Source organism: Carassius gibelio, chromosome B24 (assembly GCF_023724105.1).
Source record: "Carassius gibelio isolate Cgi1373 ecotype wild population from Czech Republic chromosome B24, carGib1.2-hapl.c, whole genome shotgun sequence".
Lineage (NCBI taxonomy): Eukaryota > Metazoa > Chordata > Actinopteri > Cypriniformes > Cyprinidae > Carassius > Carassius gibelio.
The window spans coordinates 10,764,616-10,785,024 of NC_068419.1; the positions used below are offsets into that span (position 1 = coordinate 10,764,616).

At 36.4% G+C, this 20,409-nt stretch overlaps 1 protein-coding gene and 1 pseudogene across 1 annotated transcript in view; one reads left to right on the forward strand and one right to left on the reverse strand.

Annotated features, from left to right (window-relative positions):
- Positions 1–48: 48 nt before the first annotated feature.
- Positions 49–3,792, reverse strand: LOC128013157 (3-ketoacyl-CoA thiolase B, peroxisomal-like; annotated as a pseudogene).
- A 333-nt stretch (positions 3,793–4,125) lies between these two features.
- map3k22 (mitogen-activated protein kinase kinase kinase 22) overlaps positions 4,126–20,409 on the forward strand; it is a 56,236-nt gene continuing 39,952 nt past the window's right edge. Inside the window, exons 1-3 of the mRNA XM_052595897.1 lie at positions 4,126–4,543; positions 16,673–16,756; positions 17,726–17,770. Coding sequence (XP_052451857.1) covers positions 16,738–16,756; positions 17,726–17,770 — 64 coding nt within the window. The 5' untranslated portion in view covers positions 4,126–4,543; positions 16,673–16,737. The remainder of the gene's footprint in view (positions 4,544–16,672; positions 16,757–17,725; positions 17,771–20,409) is intronic.

The window sequence follows — 20,409 nt, forward strand, 5'->3', positions numbered from 1 at the left end:
TTATAAAGAGAATTATAAAAACATAAGCATATTTTAAATTGTCTATGGTGTATTAAAATGCAAGTTTCATACATAATAAATCATTTTTATTCTAAAAAATTAGATGCAATACAACCTTTGTAAATTACACTGTTCCTAAAAACAGGTTAAAAAAAGTTTATATGATGTATCCATATCAGAAGGAAAGACCAGATCAGATTAATGTCACAAATCAGAGAGATAAAAGTTGTTATTCTGATTGTTCTTACAGATGCGTGTACATTTTCATGATCTGTTATCAGAGTTGAAATGCAAGGCACTTTAAAGTGAGATCTGAATGTTGAACATCCTCAAAAGTAAGGCAAACTACGCAAGAAGTGTGCTCTCTCTGCTTGTGTTTACAGTTAGACTTCTAGCAGCTTGATTAAAAAGAATTTGTGACTGTTAGTTTCTCTGCCTGTCATCATCTTGGGATCTTGAGACAGGATCTTTCATCACTGGCCAGGATACTCAAAAACTGCAGCCGCTCCCATTCCAGTCCCAATGCACATGGACACCGCGCCATACCCTCTGCAACAAAAAAAACAACACTGTCACTCTGAAAAAAAGGGATCATAATCTTTTTTATTGCTAAATTTAAAAACTGTGTAGCTAGGCTTGCAGTAATGTATTGGGTTTGTGTAATTTCAGCAATGCAGAAAAAAGAATGGAATCATAAAATCTAGTAATTTACTGTATAACGCAAAGCAGAAAAATTCAAATGGAATTCCAAATTTGGGGGAAATAACAGTTTTCATCGGAGCCTCCTGTATGATATTATCATATGATTATGTATGTTCACATCTTACGTCTGCGTTTGAGCTCATTGAGCAAAGTCACGACCTGTCGAGCACCAGTGCAGCCCAGCGGATGACCAAGAGCAATGGCTCCTCCATTAGGATTCACTTTCTCCATAGGAATGCCCATTTTTTCCACACAATACATAGCCTAGGAATATTGCGAAAGTCGCTGTTATGAATAACAGGAAAGAACTGAAAAAAAAAAACCTGGGGGAAATCCAAGAAAATCTATCAGTCACCTGACTGGCGAATGCTTCGTTGATCTCAAACACATCAATATCATCCACAGTCAGCCCTGCGCAAACAAATGCAATAACATGGCTCATTAACAACCATTATTCTAGAATAATGAAAATGGAAAAGCTATTTACTACTTGAATTTAAATGGCTCATATGAACATAGAGATACAGTGAGAGCAGGTGTACTCTCACCAGCTTGGTTGAGGGCTTCTGGGATTGCATAGGCTGGGCCAATGCCCATTACGTCTGGTGGAACACCCACAACAGTGCTCGCCCTCAGCACCCCAAAAACAGGAAGTCCCAGTTTCTCCAATGTAGATCTCCGGTCAATTAGCAGTGCTGCTGCGCCATCACTCACCTGACAGGCATTACCTGCGATGGGAAAGAACATTTGACTTCTGGAATTTAACGACCAAATTACGTTTCTGTGATGCTGCCAGTTTCTTTGAACGCTGGTCGCAGTTTGGCCAGGCCTTCAAAGGTAGTCCCAGGCCAGATCCCATCATCCTTTGTGACAGTAATAGTGCGCTCAGTGCCATTTTCATCCACAAATTTAGTAGTGACCAGTGTGATTTCTTGATCAAACAAGCCTTTTTTTTCTGTGCCAGGGCTGCCCTAGTGTTATAAAAGTCCTCAAATAATTAGTACTTTGAGTTGTTTTGAGTGCTAAATACCAACAACTAGAATGTATATACTATCCATAAACATTATAGTAACACCTATTTTTGTTGGGAACTGATGGCAAAGTGGTCCTGTGCTTTCCTAGTGATGCAAAATCTCTCAGCAACATTCTCTGAGGTTATTCTGAAAGAAAATAGAGAGAGAAAAAATGCAATGTTAAGATTAAAAACAGAGTATAAAAGAAATAACAAGCATACCCCTTGGGAATGATACAGTCTCTGGTTTTCTCATTGTCCATCAGTCGAGGGCTGAGGTCTCCAGGGGTTATGCGGTGAACGAAGGGACATGTTCTCCACACTGACAAGAGAAAACAAGGGAAAATAAATTAGGTAGATTCTTATTTGAGTAACTAGGAAACCCCTGCCCTATGCAAAGATTAATGCTACACTTTCGCTTTCACATCCGTTACTTAATTCAACCATTACAAATGTAGCATACTAACCCACAGGCAAGTCCCATGTCATATGAACCTCCTCTGATTCCACCTTAAAACACAGAAGAAGAAGAAAAAAAACTCTTCTCTACAATACTGTATTTTATTACGGTGTGTCCCAAACTGGCCATTTTACAGGTTAACATGTAATTCTTACCTGCAATATTAAAAAGTGCTTGTAGTCCAGAAGAGCACTGCCTGTTTACACTGTAGACGGGTACAGACTCAGGAAAACCACTGAAAGATAAAGAAAGGCTTGAATTTGCAGCCATTCAAATGTTTAGCAATATCTTGATTTACTCATTTTACCTAAAAAATTGCGCAACTCGGGCCATCAGTACACCTGCACCAGGATGTACTACATAACCTGAAAAATAGCAATAAGTGTATATTAAAGCTGAAGTAGGTAACTTTTGTAAAAATGTATTTGTTAAACCTGTCATTATGTCCTGACAGTAGAATATGAGATAGATAATCCGTGAAAAAAATCAAGCTCCTTTGGCTCCTCCCAGTGGTCCTATTGCCATTTACAGAAATTCGTCTGCTCCTGGTAAAAAACAACCAATCAGAGCTGCGGTCCATAACTTTTTTTTGTTTTCAAGATTTACAAAATGTATATAATAAGCGAGTACACCATGAATCCATTTTCCAAACCGTGTTTTTAGCCTGTCCTGAATCATTAGGGTACATCTATAATAAGTGTTTATATTCGCACTATTTTAGATTGGTTCGGGATACTGCGGTGGAGTAACCCAGTACCGTTTTGATTGTTCATTGACATAAACAGAGAGAAGTAGTTCCGGCTACGATGTTCTTCCGCAAGACGCAAGCAGTTCTGTTTATTAACCTCTAGTCTAGAGCGTCAAAAGTTACCTACCGCAGCTTTAATATTAAAGCCAGAAATGAAAATTCACTGGAAACTGACTCACCCTCGGGTCTTTCAAGATGAAGTTGAGTTTGTTTCTTCATCAAAACAGATTTGGAGAAATTTAAATCACTTGCTCACAAATATATCATCTGCTGTGAATGGGTGCCGTCACGAGTCTGATTATGTTTCTGATTAATGCAATACATTTCTGATTATGTTTCCTGGTGAACCTTGCTTCTCTTGTCAGACTGGATATCATTGGCTAGTACGCTCTGACGTATTCGTATGGAATTATGGGGAATGAAGTAAAAAATTTGTCATTTGTTGTTATTTTTAAATAACACTAAATCCAAAAGAAATCAAAGAAATTATATTTTATAACGAACATTAGAAGCATTCTTGGCAGTTTTGTAAACTTTATAATTCCGAATTCTTTAAAATTCTTGCAAATTCTTTATTATTCTTATATTATGTATACATATTAAAATTGTCCAAATATCAAAATGTCAAATATTATCAATTTGACATCGTGTGATCATTTATTTATTTAAATAAGTATCTTAATACAGTTACTGACTTTGGTGCATGTTATATGCAATCAAAACTGTAAGCAGTTCCAGATTTGCATCATACATTTTAAATGTTTGGATGGCTAAAAATGAATAGTGATAAAAAGTAATTCTAACATTATGATGTACAAGTCTGGAACTCTAAGATTTCTGTCTATCCATATGTCTGTTTGTTGTAGAATATTTAAACTTTTTTAATGTTTTTATTTAATTTTGACATTTCAAATACATAGGCTAAAAATGTTGACAAATATAATTATTAAAAAAAAAAGATTTTTACTTAATTATATATATATATATATATATATATATATATATATATATATATATATATATATATATATATATATATATATATATATATATATATATATAATTTACCCTAATAATGTAAAATGTAGCCTTTTTAAAATGCGCTAAACACTTGCAGTGCTGCTATTGACAGTCGGCCGAGGGCGCCAGATTCGCGCGCAGCCCGAGCGTCGGTAGCCCCCGCGGCGCGTCATCGCTTCCTGACGCTGACATTACTCTCACTCACTCGCTCCTCTGTGGAAAAACTCGGCGTCAGTCAGTGTTTGCGGAGAGGAAACTTTCTTCCTTTGACGGCGCGCAGTCGACGAGATTTGCAGCTATCCCAAGCACACACCGCTCCATCTGTTTGGATTACTGGCATCCGCGACTCCAAAAACATAATCCGCAAAGCTTCTCGGAAGGTGGATTTGTGCGGTTCCCTTCAATTTGTGCGTGACAACTGTATTCAAGTGCGCGCGGCTTCCGGATATATCCCTGTTTTGCTGTATCTCGCCAAAAGCGTACGAGCACAGTTTGCGGATTTTTCTTCTTTACGGCGTCTTACCCCGTGAACTCTCTTTAAATCTCACATTGGTTTAATTCGTCTTAAATATCTGCACCAGCATGAAGATACGCGCGTGAGGTGAGTTCTATCTAGAATGATACTAACTGCACTTACATTTAGGGTAACGTTAGTAAGCAAAGATTTACTATAGAGGGTAATTTCGTCATTGTTTTGGTTACACATAATGCATTAGACACCAGAAAGAGTTTCATGTCACTGCTATTGAAGACAGACATATTCAAGTTCATGTTGTGTTTTGTCTTGGCAGAACTTGACACTTGAACGTCTAGATATAGGCTGCATGTACAGTAAATATGTAAGCAAAGTATGCGTATACATAGCAGTATATAAAAAAGCATGCATAAAGATTTTTCTAATTTATGGAGTTGTATTGATTATATTGTACATTGCATAAATTATGATGTTAACAGGGTTGACCTGAATGCACACAATTATGGTAACAGGGTTGACCGCTTATGATTCCTACTCACAAACTTTAAAAGATTAAGTGATTTAAAAAAAGACCTGTCCTTGAAGAGCATAAAACGTGATATTTGTATCGTTTTAACAAGGAGGAATTTGGAATGTTAACAGGGTTGATTACACAACTTTTATGTACAGCAAATGACAGCATTTTCATTGAATGATCTATAAAAGCTAGATCACTTAAATACTTTAAAAAGCCAGAGCCTATGTGATACTGATAATAATAGGGATACAGATATAGACACACAGCCACTTTAATGAAAAAGGAGTTTGATGGGATGTGCTGGGATGTCCTGCTTTTTCTCGCACTCGTCCTTCGGTCACTCACTGTACCTTGAAATGTCTTTGTTTTCTGAAGATCCCTCTGCTTAATGAGTCATTACATATAGATTAGTGTTTCTGTAATATGCACAGGTCTGTCTCAGCCAAACCCTATGTCAAGAATGTTTCTTACGACATAAAGAAGGAATCTAGATGAACTTTGTACCTTCATTGCGATAATTGCTGGGATTACATTAAACTGAAGACACCAACCAAGTATTTCTGAGTCATAATACTTGCCTTAGACTGGTGCAGTGGTATTTGTGCATGAGCAGTTTTTCATAGCTATTGATATCAAGTTTTGGTTAAACTTCTAGGCAGATTAATAGCAGAAATGCAAGAGGAGTAGGATAGGACCTAGTGAGTCACCTGACCTTAAAGTTTATGATCTTTCGACAGGCCTGCTACACACTCGTGGAGCCACATTCTCAGGGTCTGTGTTTATGTATGCTCTGGTTAGGAGCATCTTGACAGGAAATAGAATTCGCCCTCCCTAGTAAAGGAAGGAAAAATTATTAGTCCTTCAGTTTGAGCATTAGACCCCTTAAAGACTTAAGTATTTCAGAAATTTGATCGCTTGCCATCACACACAAGTCTTCTGCACGTCTAATGGAAGATCTGTTCAGAGCACACGGGAACATTTCAAAGCAAATATGTTGACTTAATTTCACCCTGACTCATATTTTCAGCAATCCCTAAAGGACTATTTCGGGAGAGAGCTGTTGAAATCTGTGATGAATGACTACCTAAGATTAGGATGTCGGAGAAATGTGGTATTTTATCCTGTTGCCTTAGAGCTCGTCTTTTTTTTTCGTGGCTCTAAGTCAAAGTGTTGCCTGGTCAGCCACAGATCTTCATGATGGATCATTAATTTTGGGCTTGATCTCAGAGCTAGCCGACTAGACGCAGAGGAAATCACAGCAGTCTTTTATTCGCTTGCTTGAGTGATTGGACACACACACGCCAAAGGGCCAGCGGTCAGTGTGATTCGAGTGGCTCCTGCAGGCTCTTTCTCTAAAGCTGTGGAAAGAACGGGGGAGGTGCTTTGCCTCAAGTTCAGTTTTGATAAAGAGTTTCAGTGTAAGACATCAAAGTGTCTAAATTTGGGTCAGGGTTTTCCAGTTCTGAACTGGTCTATTATCCGTAAAGTGTTCATCGAAGATACCATCCACTTGTGCGTTAATTAGAAATAGTTTTCCTGGATTGTGATAACACAAGTTGCATTCGAGGGTTTCTTATCTAATTTCATCCTCTTAAGCACTCTGGTAGTTCCCCGTTTTAATGAGACGAAAGGAAGCCGTAATTAGGTCCTGTGTGTGTGAGACGAGATGAAATGCAGGTGAATTGCCCTTATTACAAAGAGTGGGAGAAACACTTAACGAGACTGAGATATTGCCTTTTTATGACCCAACACAATACAGATTACTTTTTTTTTTTTTTTTATTCAAAATTCCTTTTTTGCTTAGGTCTCCAATAACTTTCTTTTTCATCATTCGACCATAGCAATAAAACTTTTTTTTTTCAAATAACAGCAAAATAGTGTATAAATATATTGATATTACATTAACAAAATAACTTAATTACATGCAAAGTACATGTAAAAGCTGTTTTTATTTAGATAGTAAAATAGTAAAGAAACTACAGAATCTACAGAATTTCATGAGACTGTTTATGATATCCTAATGCAACATTTTCAACATATGGTGATGATATAACAACTTAATTTGATGTAATAATTTTTTAAATATTATATATTGCTTTATTTGATTGCACTGTATCTATATGGATAGTGCTGGATATGTTATGCCTCTGAACGATGCAAATTAAAATAGTGTTCAAGCACAGCTTTGCTTTGTTTAAAACTCAAAATCGTGAATCGATTTGAATCGTGAGTTGAATTAATCGTTACATCCCAAAATTTTATAGTCACAAAAAAATGATGCTGTGGCTTTTGCTGTGTTGTTTCCAAGGTGTTCTGAATGTGTTTGTTTGTGCCTTCTTTGCGATTGTTAGGGTGCTGTTGGCCATAGAAGAACCATTTTGGTTCCCAAATATTTTTTCAGTGAACAAGAGCCATTCTTATTCTAAAGAACTTATTTCCACTATAAAGAACATTTTTAAGAATCCAGTCAAAACGCTTACAAAATTGAAGGTTCCATGAACAACCTTTAACATCCACGGAACATTTCCATTCCACAAAAAAGGTTTTAAGATTAATGAAATATTCTTTACAGTAGGAAAAATATTATTTTAAGAACTTTTAATTGAAAAGTTATTTTGGAAAGCATTTATGTTGCTTCTTGTCACGTGATAAAGTTTACGTTGACGACGTAATTTAGTCGTAATTTTCGTTGACGAAATCAACGCTAATGACATCACTGTGAAAACCTCCTTTTTGGATCCTCTATATTTAAGAGTGAGGGTCCCATGAATGGTAAAGGATCTTCATGGATCCGTAGATGCCAATAAAAACCCCTATTTTTAAAAGTGCATGATATTCTTGTCCTATATATGACTGAGGTCTTATAAAATCAAAAGCGCTCCTCTCCCAAACAAGCCACTCGATTTGACATATTAGCACAAACAATGCTGGATGATTAATTTCTTAAAGCACAAACTACAATAGTAATAGTGATGCTTGCCCTTAAGCAAAGTTACCTCCATGACAAAGAGAGACCTCTGTGATCACCCTGAATGTTGTGGCTTGTTCTTGTTTACCATTTTCAGTTTAATTCCATCTAACAGCAGTTACTGTTGTGAAACCAGGATGTACCTTGTTACTTGTCGAATTGTTATTGACTCGCAGTGAAAACCTCTACTTCCAAAAACATCAATCACCTCCAAAAGCGAGTGATACGTGTCAGATCCCCCTTTTAACCTGTCATGGGCAGCGCTGAAACCAAAAGTGGTCTCACTGCAGGCACAGTGAAGGATAATCATTGAAATTCCACTGACGTTCAGAGCAGATTTCTGCCGTTGTAATGATTTCAGCTGCCCTGGAGACATCTGCTAGCATATATTAACTCAAATGAGCAGAAAAACAAAGAAATTGTGTGCATGTGTGCGGGTGTTTGTGAGCGAGTGATGTTATACAATGATAACAACATATTATTGTGCAGATGGTGCTTGTTTTCTGTGTCTCAAAATGTATTCCTTGTGTGAAAATAATCAATGATTGCCATAAGACGGCAATTCCATCATGATGCCTTTTCGTGATTTGAGCTCGCTGTGTCTAATTAAATTGTTCAGGTCGGCCTATATTACATGCTGTTGGTCAGTCCTCTTTTTATGGATATGATCAGGAGAGAGATTTTTTGGGGGGTGGGCATAAAATTAAAATGACTGATATCACAATGAAGAAAAAGCTGAATTAAAGTAATGAAATTCTTGAAAAAAAGAACAATTTATGACCACTTGATTAAATAAAGTTTTTGTTTGTTTGCTGGTTTTATTGTATTTGTTATACCTGGCCACAGTACATCACTATAGTCTGTCACACTGCTCTGGTATGATCTTAGTCCAATCTTCTTCCAGTCTTTTCCAAAGTTCGGTGACTGTAGTGGGTTTCTTTGTCACCAAGGATTTTCCAAAGATTTTCAATTGGGTTTAGATCAGGACTCTGGGCTTGCCATGTCATTATTTCAGTGTTTTCAGCTTTAAGGAATTGCTTTACCCATTTTGCAATGGACGGGGGCATTGTCCTGCATTAAAATTGCAGGTCTATTGGGTGATAAATGCAGGGAAGGAACTGCATGTAGCTGCAGGAGGTTCTGATAAACATTTGCATTCACTCTGCAGTGTAGCTTTATAAGAGGCCCAACTTCTGCTGCAGAAAACATCCGCCAAACCATGACACTTCCTCCTCCAACTTTCATTGACTTCAGTGTTTCCCCAGTTTGGCGACTAGCATAATGTTTCCAATCGTACCCAAAGAAATGCTTTGGACCAGTTCTTCTCTCTCCACACAACATGCTCCTCAGCAAAGGCAGGCGTAGTCTTTTGATTCTTCTGCTGATGAGAGGTTTGGTCACTGCAGAGTGGCCTTTCAGTCAGACATCTGTAAAATGTCAAGACACTGTATGCCGAGACCCTGTTCAGCACTGAACTGGCAAGCAATTCCAGCTGCAGTGTTGAACCGATTGCCCTTTGAGATCCTCTGCTTTATCCTGTCCTCTTGTGCATTTGTCTTTACTAGCCTTCTTTGGGGGACTTAAATGATTATTGACAAAGTAAAGGCCCTGATACACTTCAATCAAAGTTTGTTTTCATTCTTCGTTTGGGGGCAAAAGAAGTTCGAAAAGGCTGAGCGACGGTATACGGTTTTCCAACTTTCCAACCCCCCTGCGCTGCTGGAGGCGGGGTGTACATGAATGTACTGTAAACGTGTTGCGAGGCTCGCGCGTATCCCCTTAACAAAACAACGATGAAATGATGAAATGATGAATTGTAGGCAATCTATGTGTGAGACGGGATATTATAGACAAAATAATTATGTTTTAGCATGATGTGGATAAAATATTGGAGTCAGTTTGTTAATTTATTAGTGTTCATTTTTTTGAACTGCTAAAACAAACTTAGTTTCGGCCTGATTTTGTTTGAAATTACATCATATCAGTTCGTTCTTCGATTTCGTTTGAAGTGTATCGGGGCCTTAAAGAGGCAATATTCTAGAAATCACAGATTTGGAAAGACCAACTTCTCTTGCCATGGCCTTCATCTGGTTTCAGTCACATTAGAACGGCTCACCATCTTGCAATCTCAGTGAAAACTGGAAAGTAAGGCTGCCAGTTAAATAAGGGGTGTCAGATAATTAAGGAATTTTGCACCAGGTGCCAGATTAACTCACAGTGAGGAGAGACATTTAACTGGGAGATATATAAAAGTGTTCTCTAATTTTGACCAGAGTTCTTTTTCAAATTTCTCATTTAAGTTTTTTTTTATACTGTGCTTCAGAATATATTTAACTGATGAAATATTCTCAAAACTGCACTTTTACTCCTGTTAGGATAACTTCAAGTAGGTCTAAGCAAAGTTTAGGAATTTGTAGGTTCTCTAATTTTGATGTCCACTTTATTCAGTATATATTAATTTCTTAATAATAGCCAAACTGCTGAGTAATATTTGAAATGTTTTGCTCACCAAAATCAAGGTCAAGTGATTCAACCAACATGCAGAAAAAAAGGAAATGATATCATCGAAAGCATCCAAAAATGACTGTATGTCGAGATAATTTCTTCAATGAAATAATTTCTTTTTCTAACAAGGCAAGTTTAGTTCAGGCTGTAAAATGTCTTTATGTATTTAAATTATGAACTAAAAAAAAAGAAAAACTTTTGACTTTGTAAAATATATTTAAAAAATTTAAATAGCATTAAAGGTGTATTCAAGGTTTAAGGAAAGTACTTTTTTACTTGATGCTTGTATTAATATTATTTATATTAATTGTAAACATTTATTGAAAGTTTTTCAAATGCTACTATATGAAACCAAACCAAGAACTTGGGTCTGTCTGCTTCTTTGTTTCCTGCAGATGTGGTTCTCTACCAAGGTGTGTAGATGAACAAGGAATCTATATTTTAGGATGTATTGTCTGCTAAGGGAGTGTGCTGGGGTAGTCACGTGTTAGTGTGTTTATTTTATATGTGTGCGTGTGCATTGCCTCACCCGTGAAAAAAAATCCAATGCAGAAAAGTAGATTATGTGCTCAGGGTGTGAGATTGGCTTGGCATTATACAAGTAAGCCTCTCCTCGGTGGTCCCAAGAAGGAATTGGCTTTAGCAAAACTGATGTTGTGTCATTTCCCAGAAAAGCTGCCGCTACAACCTGTGAGTCACCGGGTTGCTGACAAAGGAAGAGGGCTGTCCTAACCAGTGAGCACTGACCTGTTGGGTTTACTCATCGCAGGAACTGTGAATCGAGCCACACTCACGGGGGCAACAAATAGAGAAGGAAAACTCCAGCTTTTGTCATTTAGATGATGTGTGTGGGTGTTTAAACATGTTGGTAAGAAAGGTTTGGCATCTGTTGACCTATTGACAATGTGGTTTTGATCATAAAGGTTATATTAAATTTTTTCTTAATGTGTCAACCATATTTCTTTCTGTTGCCCACATGGTTTCGGATTAAATGCAGGTGCATTACATTATTTTTTTACAAAGAAAAGTTGATGTCACAACATCAACAGCACAACTTGGAGAAGCTCAGGGGCCACAAAACAGGATCTCTTTAGCCACACTCTTAATTAAAAAATGTCTGGACCATGCAGATAAGGCGATAATTATTTAACCAATAAATTATACTATAAATGGGCCATTTCTTCTTAATGAATGAAAAATAAAATCCTGTTTTTAATGCTATAAGTAAATTTAGGCATGTTATAATGTACAATATCTTAATAATGCACAGTTTATGCATGTTTTCAAGGGATCACATTGAACTACATTATGGATCAAAATCATTTCATTCTGTTCCCCACATGGTTTCCTCTCAAACCTTTTTTGGATCATTTACATGCTTACACTCCGTTGCACGCAGGTACACTACATCATTCTTTGGCGATGGAACGTTTGATGTCATGTCTTCTATTTCCATGTTTAATGCATCTGCATGCACGACTTTGGGAAGCTCTTTAGCCACCCTCTGAATTTTCTTATTGTAATCCATATGGTGCCGGACTATGGACCATAAAAATAAATTCATTTAGACATTATAATACAATGCATATTCATTTTGAGGTTTGCAAAAATTCACATTGAACAGTGTGATTGTAAGTGTTTTATGATGGCAGCGTTCATCTAAATGTCAAAATAAGTAAATAAGCTATAAAACAAAGTATCTGCTAATACCTAGCATGGTATCAATAAATCATGCTTTCCTATGCAAGGTATGATCTGTGTTATAGTTGTACAGTATATTTTAATATGGTTATACAACTACGGGCAACACTTTACAATAAGGTTTCATTTGTTAAAATGTATTTAATGCATTCATTAAAAGTGAGCAATGCATTATTGTTACAGTATCAAATACAGCTGTTTATTGTTCATTAAATAACATTAACAAGTACAGCTTAATTTGAATAATTAGTAAATCCTGGAATCAGCAGGAAAAATAGAAAACAGTTATTTTAAATGGAATATCTATAAAATATATTAACACTGTAAGAAGATATGTTTGTGATATTTCCATTGAAGATGGCACATGGGTCATGGTATAGCTAGTATTGAGTTTCACTGCAACAGACCGTGCCATTCCTAACCCTTTTACAAATAATGCAATTTCACATTAGTGCTGCTTGTGTGTTCGATTACAATCAATGTGTTGAAACTCTCTGGAAGGGTAAAAGCTTTCCACAAGCCATTAGGAGCTGCAGCTGGTGAGCCGTCCATAAATGCATAGAAAAGCAGGAAATTCCCTACAATCCGGCTCACCTTGACTTGACTTTATTTGGAGGGGTGATGCAATATGTTGAAGAGAATGTACCATGAAAGCCGACTTCATTCCTGCCAAAAGTCCACCCTTGAAGATAGCAGTGAATGTCAGACAACCTGAATCTGTTACAGCCATGAAAGCGACGCGTCACTAACCTGAACTAATTTAGCAAAATTAAACTAAATGTTTCATTTCCCATTCGCTCTTTCTTTGGATTCCCACATGATGTGGCGTTTAAAAAAAGTAAAATCCTGGGAACGTTGTTGAGCTAAGCCAAGCTGCAGAGGCAAACGGTGGTTTGACAACGTCAGACCGATCGAGAGAGTTGTTGCCTGGCATGTGGCATGAATGGCAGGTTGTGTGGTGGGTGCATGGGTAAGCGGGCTGCTCTCGTGCTGCGTGGAGTGAGTGAGCAGATGGGCTGGAGAGCTGGCGGTTGGAGCCAGACGCAGCGAGGGCAGAGGGGTTTAGCGCGATGCTCGCCGCCATGTTGGAGGGCCACCTGCTTTTTGGCAGCACGTCAGTCCCTCGGTGCTTAAATGTGTTTATAGCAGCCGCAAGGTCAGCGTGTTTGCGTGTGTTCCTTTTTTAAATGGATTTTGAGGAGCCAAGTTGGAGATGTGACAGTCTGTATCCCTCAAATCTAAAGAGATGCCCACAATGCAGTGCTCCTACATTGAAATGAAGACACAGTTGATGCTTTCAGATGCTGGCACAGTGATTGATTAGTTATGTTGATCAATAAAGACATTTGTGCATTTGATTATCAAGCAGTAGTTCTTAAAGTCAATGCAAAATCAAAACTTTTATTTGATTTTATACACAATCTTGGAATGTTCATGATTCATTGGATCATTTTTGTTTTTCATGAAGTGCACAATGAAGAGTTTGTAATCATCACATTAGCAAACTGTGTCACTTTTTGCACTTGTGTTGTGTCGTGTGTTCTTCCACCCAGTATCCTTCCTCAGACGGCCTCTGAGATCTTTGGGATCTTGTGTGTTTTGTGTGCTGTACGCTGTGTGCTGCTCTGCCCTGCTAGTGTGCACTGAGTGAGCATACGCCTTGGCTTGAGCTCTGGAAACTTACAGCAAACCCTTTTGTGTTTTTGTCAGGAGCCCAGGACATTTTTTTGCGCTGACTGTTTCTGCAGAAACTCAGGGACCATGCAAGCGTCAGAAACAAAGAGGGGAAAATAAAGAGCATTGAAATGAGGCTTAGAGACAGAAAGAGACGCTTTAAGATACGCCAGAGAGAGGAGGTGTGTCTGAGTTTAGATTCCCACTGAGCCAAACTCCAGTAGTAACTGGTAACTGTGTATCATCCTAAAAGAATGTCTGTGAAGCTATTAACTCTTTTCTTTTTTGTACTATTAAAAGAGTCTTTTATCAAAGGCTTTCTGGAATTAAACTTATAGGGCACAAATCCACCCTGCATTCCTCTGCTATTTAACCATTTGCAGTCTTTTTGCATGTCTCGGCAGCATCATCAGCATTAGTTTTTTATAATTACAGTAAACATGTGACAGTCAGATATTTACAGTTGCAATTTAAAGAAAAACTAAAAAAAAAAAAAAAAAAGATGGATTCACAGAAAGAATTGAACTTGCCGTCATGAGGCTAGGATTTTGTAAGAGATTTTTTACTGTTTATCACTACCCGGTAATAGTAACCTAGAAAAGCTGTAACAATTCTGCACCAAGCAGCAGGTTTTCCTCTCATTGATGTATTTGGATAAATGAAAGCAATTAAGAATGATATTTAACGATCTTCAATTATATACCATTATAAAATGGTAGTAACAGAGCAATATTTAGAATCTATAATTTGCACTTCAGTGTATGCTTTTTCGAGTAGCGAGGCAAAATTAATCATTGAATCAGTGAGTTTTGAGTCGATTAATTGACTCGATTTATAGACCGTTTTAACTGATTCATGGAAACTAATAATAAAATAAAAATACCTAAATAGCTAAAAATAAAATGTTTCTTTTTTGCATTGACCGACATTGCCAAATAAAAAGAAAATGTTTGTGTTAGCATGTAACGATGACTAAATCATATGATTCAAGACAGCTTGATGTTTTTGAACGTATATTATATGACACCCTTGACAAAAGCTTGTCATGTCAACTCCTTTTAACTTCAGCTGCTTTTGAAATCACATCCCATCAGCAGCAGAAAGTGCTGTTTACTCAAGACTCATCGTTTCCAGCTAGGTAATTTAACATAATCACTACAAGAGCCATCAAGAGAGGAACAGCCTCTCCTCAGCACCGCCGCTATATTTGGCTCTTTTTTTTAGAGGCAGGCACAGATTGCTCCAATTTGTATAGCTATTTTCCGTGCAAATGTTCGTACCCTTTTCGCTGGCACTTTGTACTTTGACCCTCTTGGGTTCAGGGGTTTTTCTCGCTTTGCTGACGACTGTAATTGCTCTTCTTTCTGCAGTATCTCCGGGCGACTCGTCGATATTGTTGCGTGAAGCTGACAATTATAAATGGAGAAAAAATAGACCTCATTGTCTTGGCTTACATGTGTCAGAATATGAAGAACTGCTCTCAGATCAGCCTGTGGCTGCTGGTGACAGATTCGCTGTCTGGCATTAAAAGCTCTCCGACTTGTCTTTGAAGAGCTCCGTGGTCGCTACCTTTAGCGTTCCCTCCACTTTTATCCCGCTCAGTGTGGCTTAACAATGTCTCAAGGGCAAGAGGGCACTTTGTGTCTTCAAAGACAACACCACGAGTGCCCCCTCATCTGAAGAATGACATGAAATTAGACTGGGAGATGATGGCTGTGTTTGCTGTTGGCAGGCGGACACACTGTCTGTGGCCAGCTATTTTTTCTTGCATCGTTGGACCGTTATGAATTGAACTGTATTGTGTGACATAATGCGACAAATGTGTTATTTAAAGTGGTCATGTCACAAATAATCAAACTAAATTGAACAGTTAATTTTTCAGAAAAAAAAATTTCATTGTGTTGTGAAACTTTCCCAAGATAATTTTTTTTTGTTATTTTTTTTTTTTTATAATTGATTCAAGTAATCAGATATGCTTCGGTCAATGACGTCCAAGAGTGATAAGAATATCCACTATTAAAAATTTGGTTTAAAACCACAAAGTAAAAGGAAAGACATATTTTCCTTATAAATATGTGTTCACCATATATATATATATATATATATATATATATATATATATATATATATATATATAAAATACATTTCACCTTAAATTATAATTAATAATATCTAATTAATATATACAATTAATATATAATTAATAATATAAATAAAATAATAAAATATATGCGTGTATGTATATGTATATGTATATGTATATGTGTGTGTGTGTGTGTGTGTGTATATGTATATAAACACACACACACACACACACACACACATTTATACTATTTGTAATATTTGCAGAGGTCCTATCAAGCAAATTGTTTGCTGTTTTTATTGGAAATATATATTTTAAATAAAAATTATTATATTTGTAATTAAAAAATAATAATTGCTATAATAATTTAAGATAATAAAAATAAGAATAGAAGTAATATAACTATATTATTTAAAACGATACTACTTTAAAGATTTATTTATGCATTTTTTCTTTAAAATTATATGTTTTACCATAATTTTTAAGTCATTTTATTACACAAATGATAAAAACATGCTCATAATAGAAGAGAACTGTATTCTTAATGTATTTTTATATAGCACACAAAAAAAAACAAGCATCATCATTGTCATTGAACCTGACAGTCATTTTCTGTAAATTTTGCAATTGGGTGGAGACACACTGAACCATGAATGTTATGTAAATCCTCTGTGATGTTGCAGCATTGGCAGAGGCTTGTAAGGGGTTTTTGGGTCTCTGTTATTACCATTTTCGTCTGTTTGTTAGTATTTCAAGTTAATTATGTCTCTAATTTACTAATTCACTCTGTTTATGTTGTGTTTGCAGAGTGGAGATTTTCTCTGATGAAAGGAGTCGAGTGCTCAGCTCGAGTTCACTAGGGTCACTTCCGGATGATGACAGTAAACATGGGTAAGCTGTCCTCTCTCTCTCTCTCTCCTGGTCTCACACACAGGCCTCTTCCCCTTCATAAGCATACACACTTCCTGTAAACAGTTCCTCAGAGCACAGCGAAAATAAAAAAAGAGACACAGCTATAGAAACATGTTTAAACATATTCCTAACTTGGCCCGTCTTGGGATCTTTTGTTTTTAAAGCTCTGTTGTGTTAAAACGCTTCAGCGGTTCTCACAGACGTTAAACATCAAAAGAATATTTCTACATAAATTGCCTGTTTCTCCGTTTTAAAAAAATTTGTGCACTGCACCAGGGGACATGGTAAAAACTCAACATCTGTTTTAACCATAGTAGTGAAATGATTGAAAAATTCCCCCGTGTGTTCATTTCATTGTAACATTATGGTAAAGAAAGCGAAGTAAAATGATTTACACCTTTAAAAATGTCGATTTTTAACAGATTGTCTGATATATTGTGATGTAATGGGTAGATTAAACAGCACTGCACTGTCAAAGTTACTCATGGTAGAAACTGACAGGTTAATACTGACCTCGCAGCGCTGAAAATTACATCATCAAAGGTGATTGTGTCGCTTAGTTCCACATTATTGACTTTGCAACATGCCAGAGCGCTTTTAATGTACGCCACATTATGAGAGCAAAGAGAAGCGCCACTAAATCCTGAGGAAATGTTGCATTGTTATTGTTGTTGTATGATAACACTGGCTATGGTGTCATTTATTACTGAGGATTACATCCAGATGACATTTTATTAGTGAATGTGGGTTTGTTTTCAATGGCACAGTTCACAACAACGGATTGCATGCTTGTCATTGAAAAATAATAGTCAGATCACATTTGTAATTGAACAAGACATCTTTGTGATAAAAAGTTCATACAAACTGTTTGCCAAATTGTGTCTGTGTGATTAATTGAAATGTACTCCTGTCATTTGAATATTCTTGACTCTGTGGCTGTTTCGACAGATGGCGGTCTCCAAAATGGACCCGGACAGCACAAGAACTCGCAAGGTTTGTCATTTTTTTACACTTGTTTATATGCATTTATGTGTTTACTACAGGAAACTGAGGATCCCAAAGAAGTGTCGGCATCAATGTGTAGTGTGCGGTGGCGACCTTGTCTACAAAGGTCATGGTAATGAGATGGTCGCACAGTTACCACAGCAAAAAGCAAATGGAAAACACACCCCTGAAACTGTTACATCATCTGCATTATTCTCTCGTTAAACACGAACTAGGTTTCAATAGGGCACAACTGTACAAGGCGAGTCTTTCGAAGCCTGTCAAAAACACATGTGGTCATATATCACCTCCAAATGAAAAAAAAAGATAGATATATTTACATAAAGAGCATGAAGCCTGCTTTAGGATGTTTTGCATTGTGGCATCATTATCATGCCAGCTAAGCACTTTCACCATCAATTCATGTACAGTAATCTCATTATCATTACCATAATGCGGAAAAAGAATGATATATTACTTAAATGTATTTAAATATGACTAGTATTTGTTATGCTGTCGTTTAACATGCACATTTAAATGTAAAACAAAAAGAAGTTGTATTCAGATTGGGTGATTTTTCATTACAGTAATGAGAATTATAATTGAAAGATAACGAGAATTACAGACAAAACATAAACTGAATCATCTTGACATATTTGGGTTAGGATGGGGCAGGTTTTGGATAGTTTGGGATAATTACATGACATCTGTCATCTTTTATTAATTCCTCAAGTTGTTCCAGACCCGTATAATTTTTTTTGTTTGTTTGTTTGGACCAAAGGTGATATTGTGTTCCTGTAGCTCAATTGGTAGAGCACTGAGTTATCAAGCACAAGGTTGTGGGTTCGATTCCCCGGGAACACATGATAAGTAAAAATTGATAGCCTTAATGCACTATAAGTCGCTTTGGATAAAAGTGTCTGCTTAATGCATACATTTTAATTTATTTTAAAATTAGTTTGAAGCAAATTGAGAGTGAGTAAATGATTTAAAAAAAATCATTTTTTGGGTGAACTGTCCCTTTAAATTTGATTAAATTACTGTAAAATTGCAATTGTTTCTTTATGCAAATAGTTTCTTTGGTTTGATTGTTTGCTTATCTTGTGGATTTCAGGGTTAAATATGATCCAAAGTTAAGAGATTACACCTGGTTATCTGAGTTTCTGCTTAAGTGCATTTGTACAAAACAGGCAGGGACACGTGGGGTGTTTTGGAAGTAGAGACAGTGGAGCGCGTGTTGCTCTAATCTTGTTGAATGCTTTAGTGGTGATGTGTGCTGCAGCACTGGGGAAATCCCCTCGGTTTCTTCATTGCCTTCAGCTCTGATCACATCACATTCGAAGAAACCTTTTCCACATGTGCTCTTGATTCATGATGTCAAAGCCAGAAGAAGTAACGTTACATTTAAAGCCTGTCAGTATTAATACAAACAAAAAATTGCGAGTTTATATTTACAGTTGCATGTGTAGTTCTTCATGGTGGTGTTCGTGGGAAGTTTTGGTAGAGAGACCTTGGCTCGTTTTAGTGTCTGTGGTTTGTGTACAAAGTATATGTGTTTGTGGATGAGTGATGTCATTGGTTTGCACTTCTGGGCTGTGTTTTATGGTTGTTTTAAATGTTTAGATAGATGTGTTTTTCTCCCACAGCTGGCCTCACATCGCTTTTCTCCTGCTCACTTCCTTTAAACTATGTTTGTACTTTTGTTCCTTTTCATCTTCTTGACATGATCATCTGTCATCATGTCAAGTCAGTGTTCTCTGTGAAATATAATGGAAACATTGTCACTCAGCCAGTCTCAAGGATTTCCAGCAGACTGCCATGGTGTTATCGCAGTGACTCATCTTATCTTCACATCAGTATGAAGTAAAAGAGGGACGACGATCCTCTTACAATTGCGTCACTCCAGCCAGAGCACCTCTTTCCACTGTTTACAGATGAAACAAAAGCTCAAACCACAAACACATAAGCGCTAGCAGAGTTTTTTGTGCTTCCGATATATTCTGTTCTATTTTATTTGAATAGATTCTATTTGGTTTAATCAAGAATCTGTTTGATTCAGTTAAACTCTGTCCTAGTAAATTCTATTCAAGATTCTATTCAGTTCAGTAAAGATTCTCTTTAATGAATTCACATTATTTTCAGTTACATTCTATTCAAGATTATTTGATTTGAGACGATTCTATTTATTCTTCTCTGTTCTGTGTTATTTGAAAAGATCGATGCAATTTAATTAAGATTCTATTTATTTTGGTTATGCTCTAATCAGGTTATATTTTATTTTTTTCTATTTCTATTAGATTAATTAAATTAAGATTGTACTGTATTTGAGGTATTTCCACAAATGGAAAAGTGGTTATGATTAGCTGTTTTTGTCCATTCAGTGTTATTAACCACAAAAGTATGGTATAAAATCTCAAAACTTGACTTATGCACATAAATGAACACTGTAAAATTTGAAACATGATTATGTTTTTCAGTAAAGAATGAAATTGGGTTAACAATTGTAGCTATAAAAAGTAGTGTTTACTTTTTAATTATATTTTTATTAAATATTTATTTATTTGTGAAAAATGTTTTGTCATCTAAAGTATGTTTATTTTACACATTTATTTTTTTAATCCATTGTAAAATGATTTAAAATTTCTTAC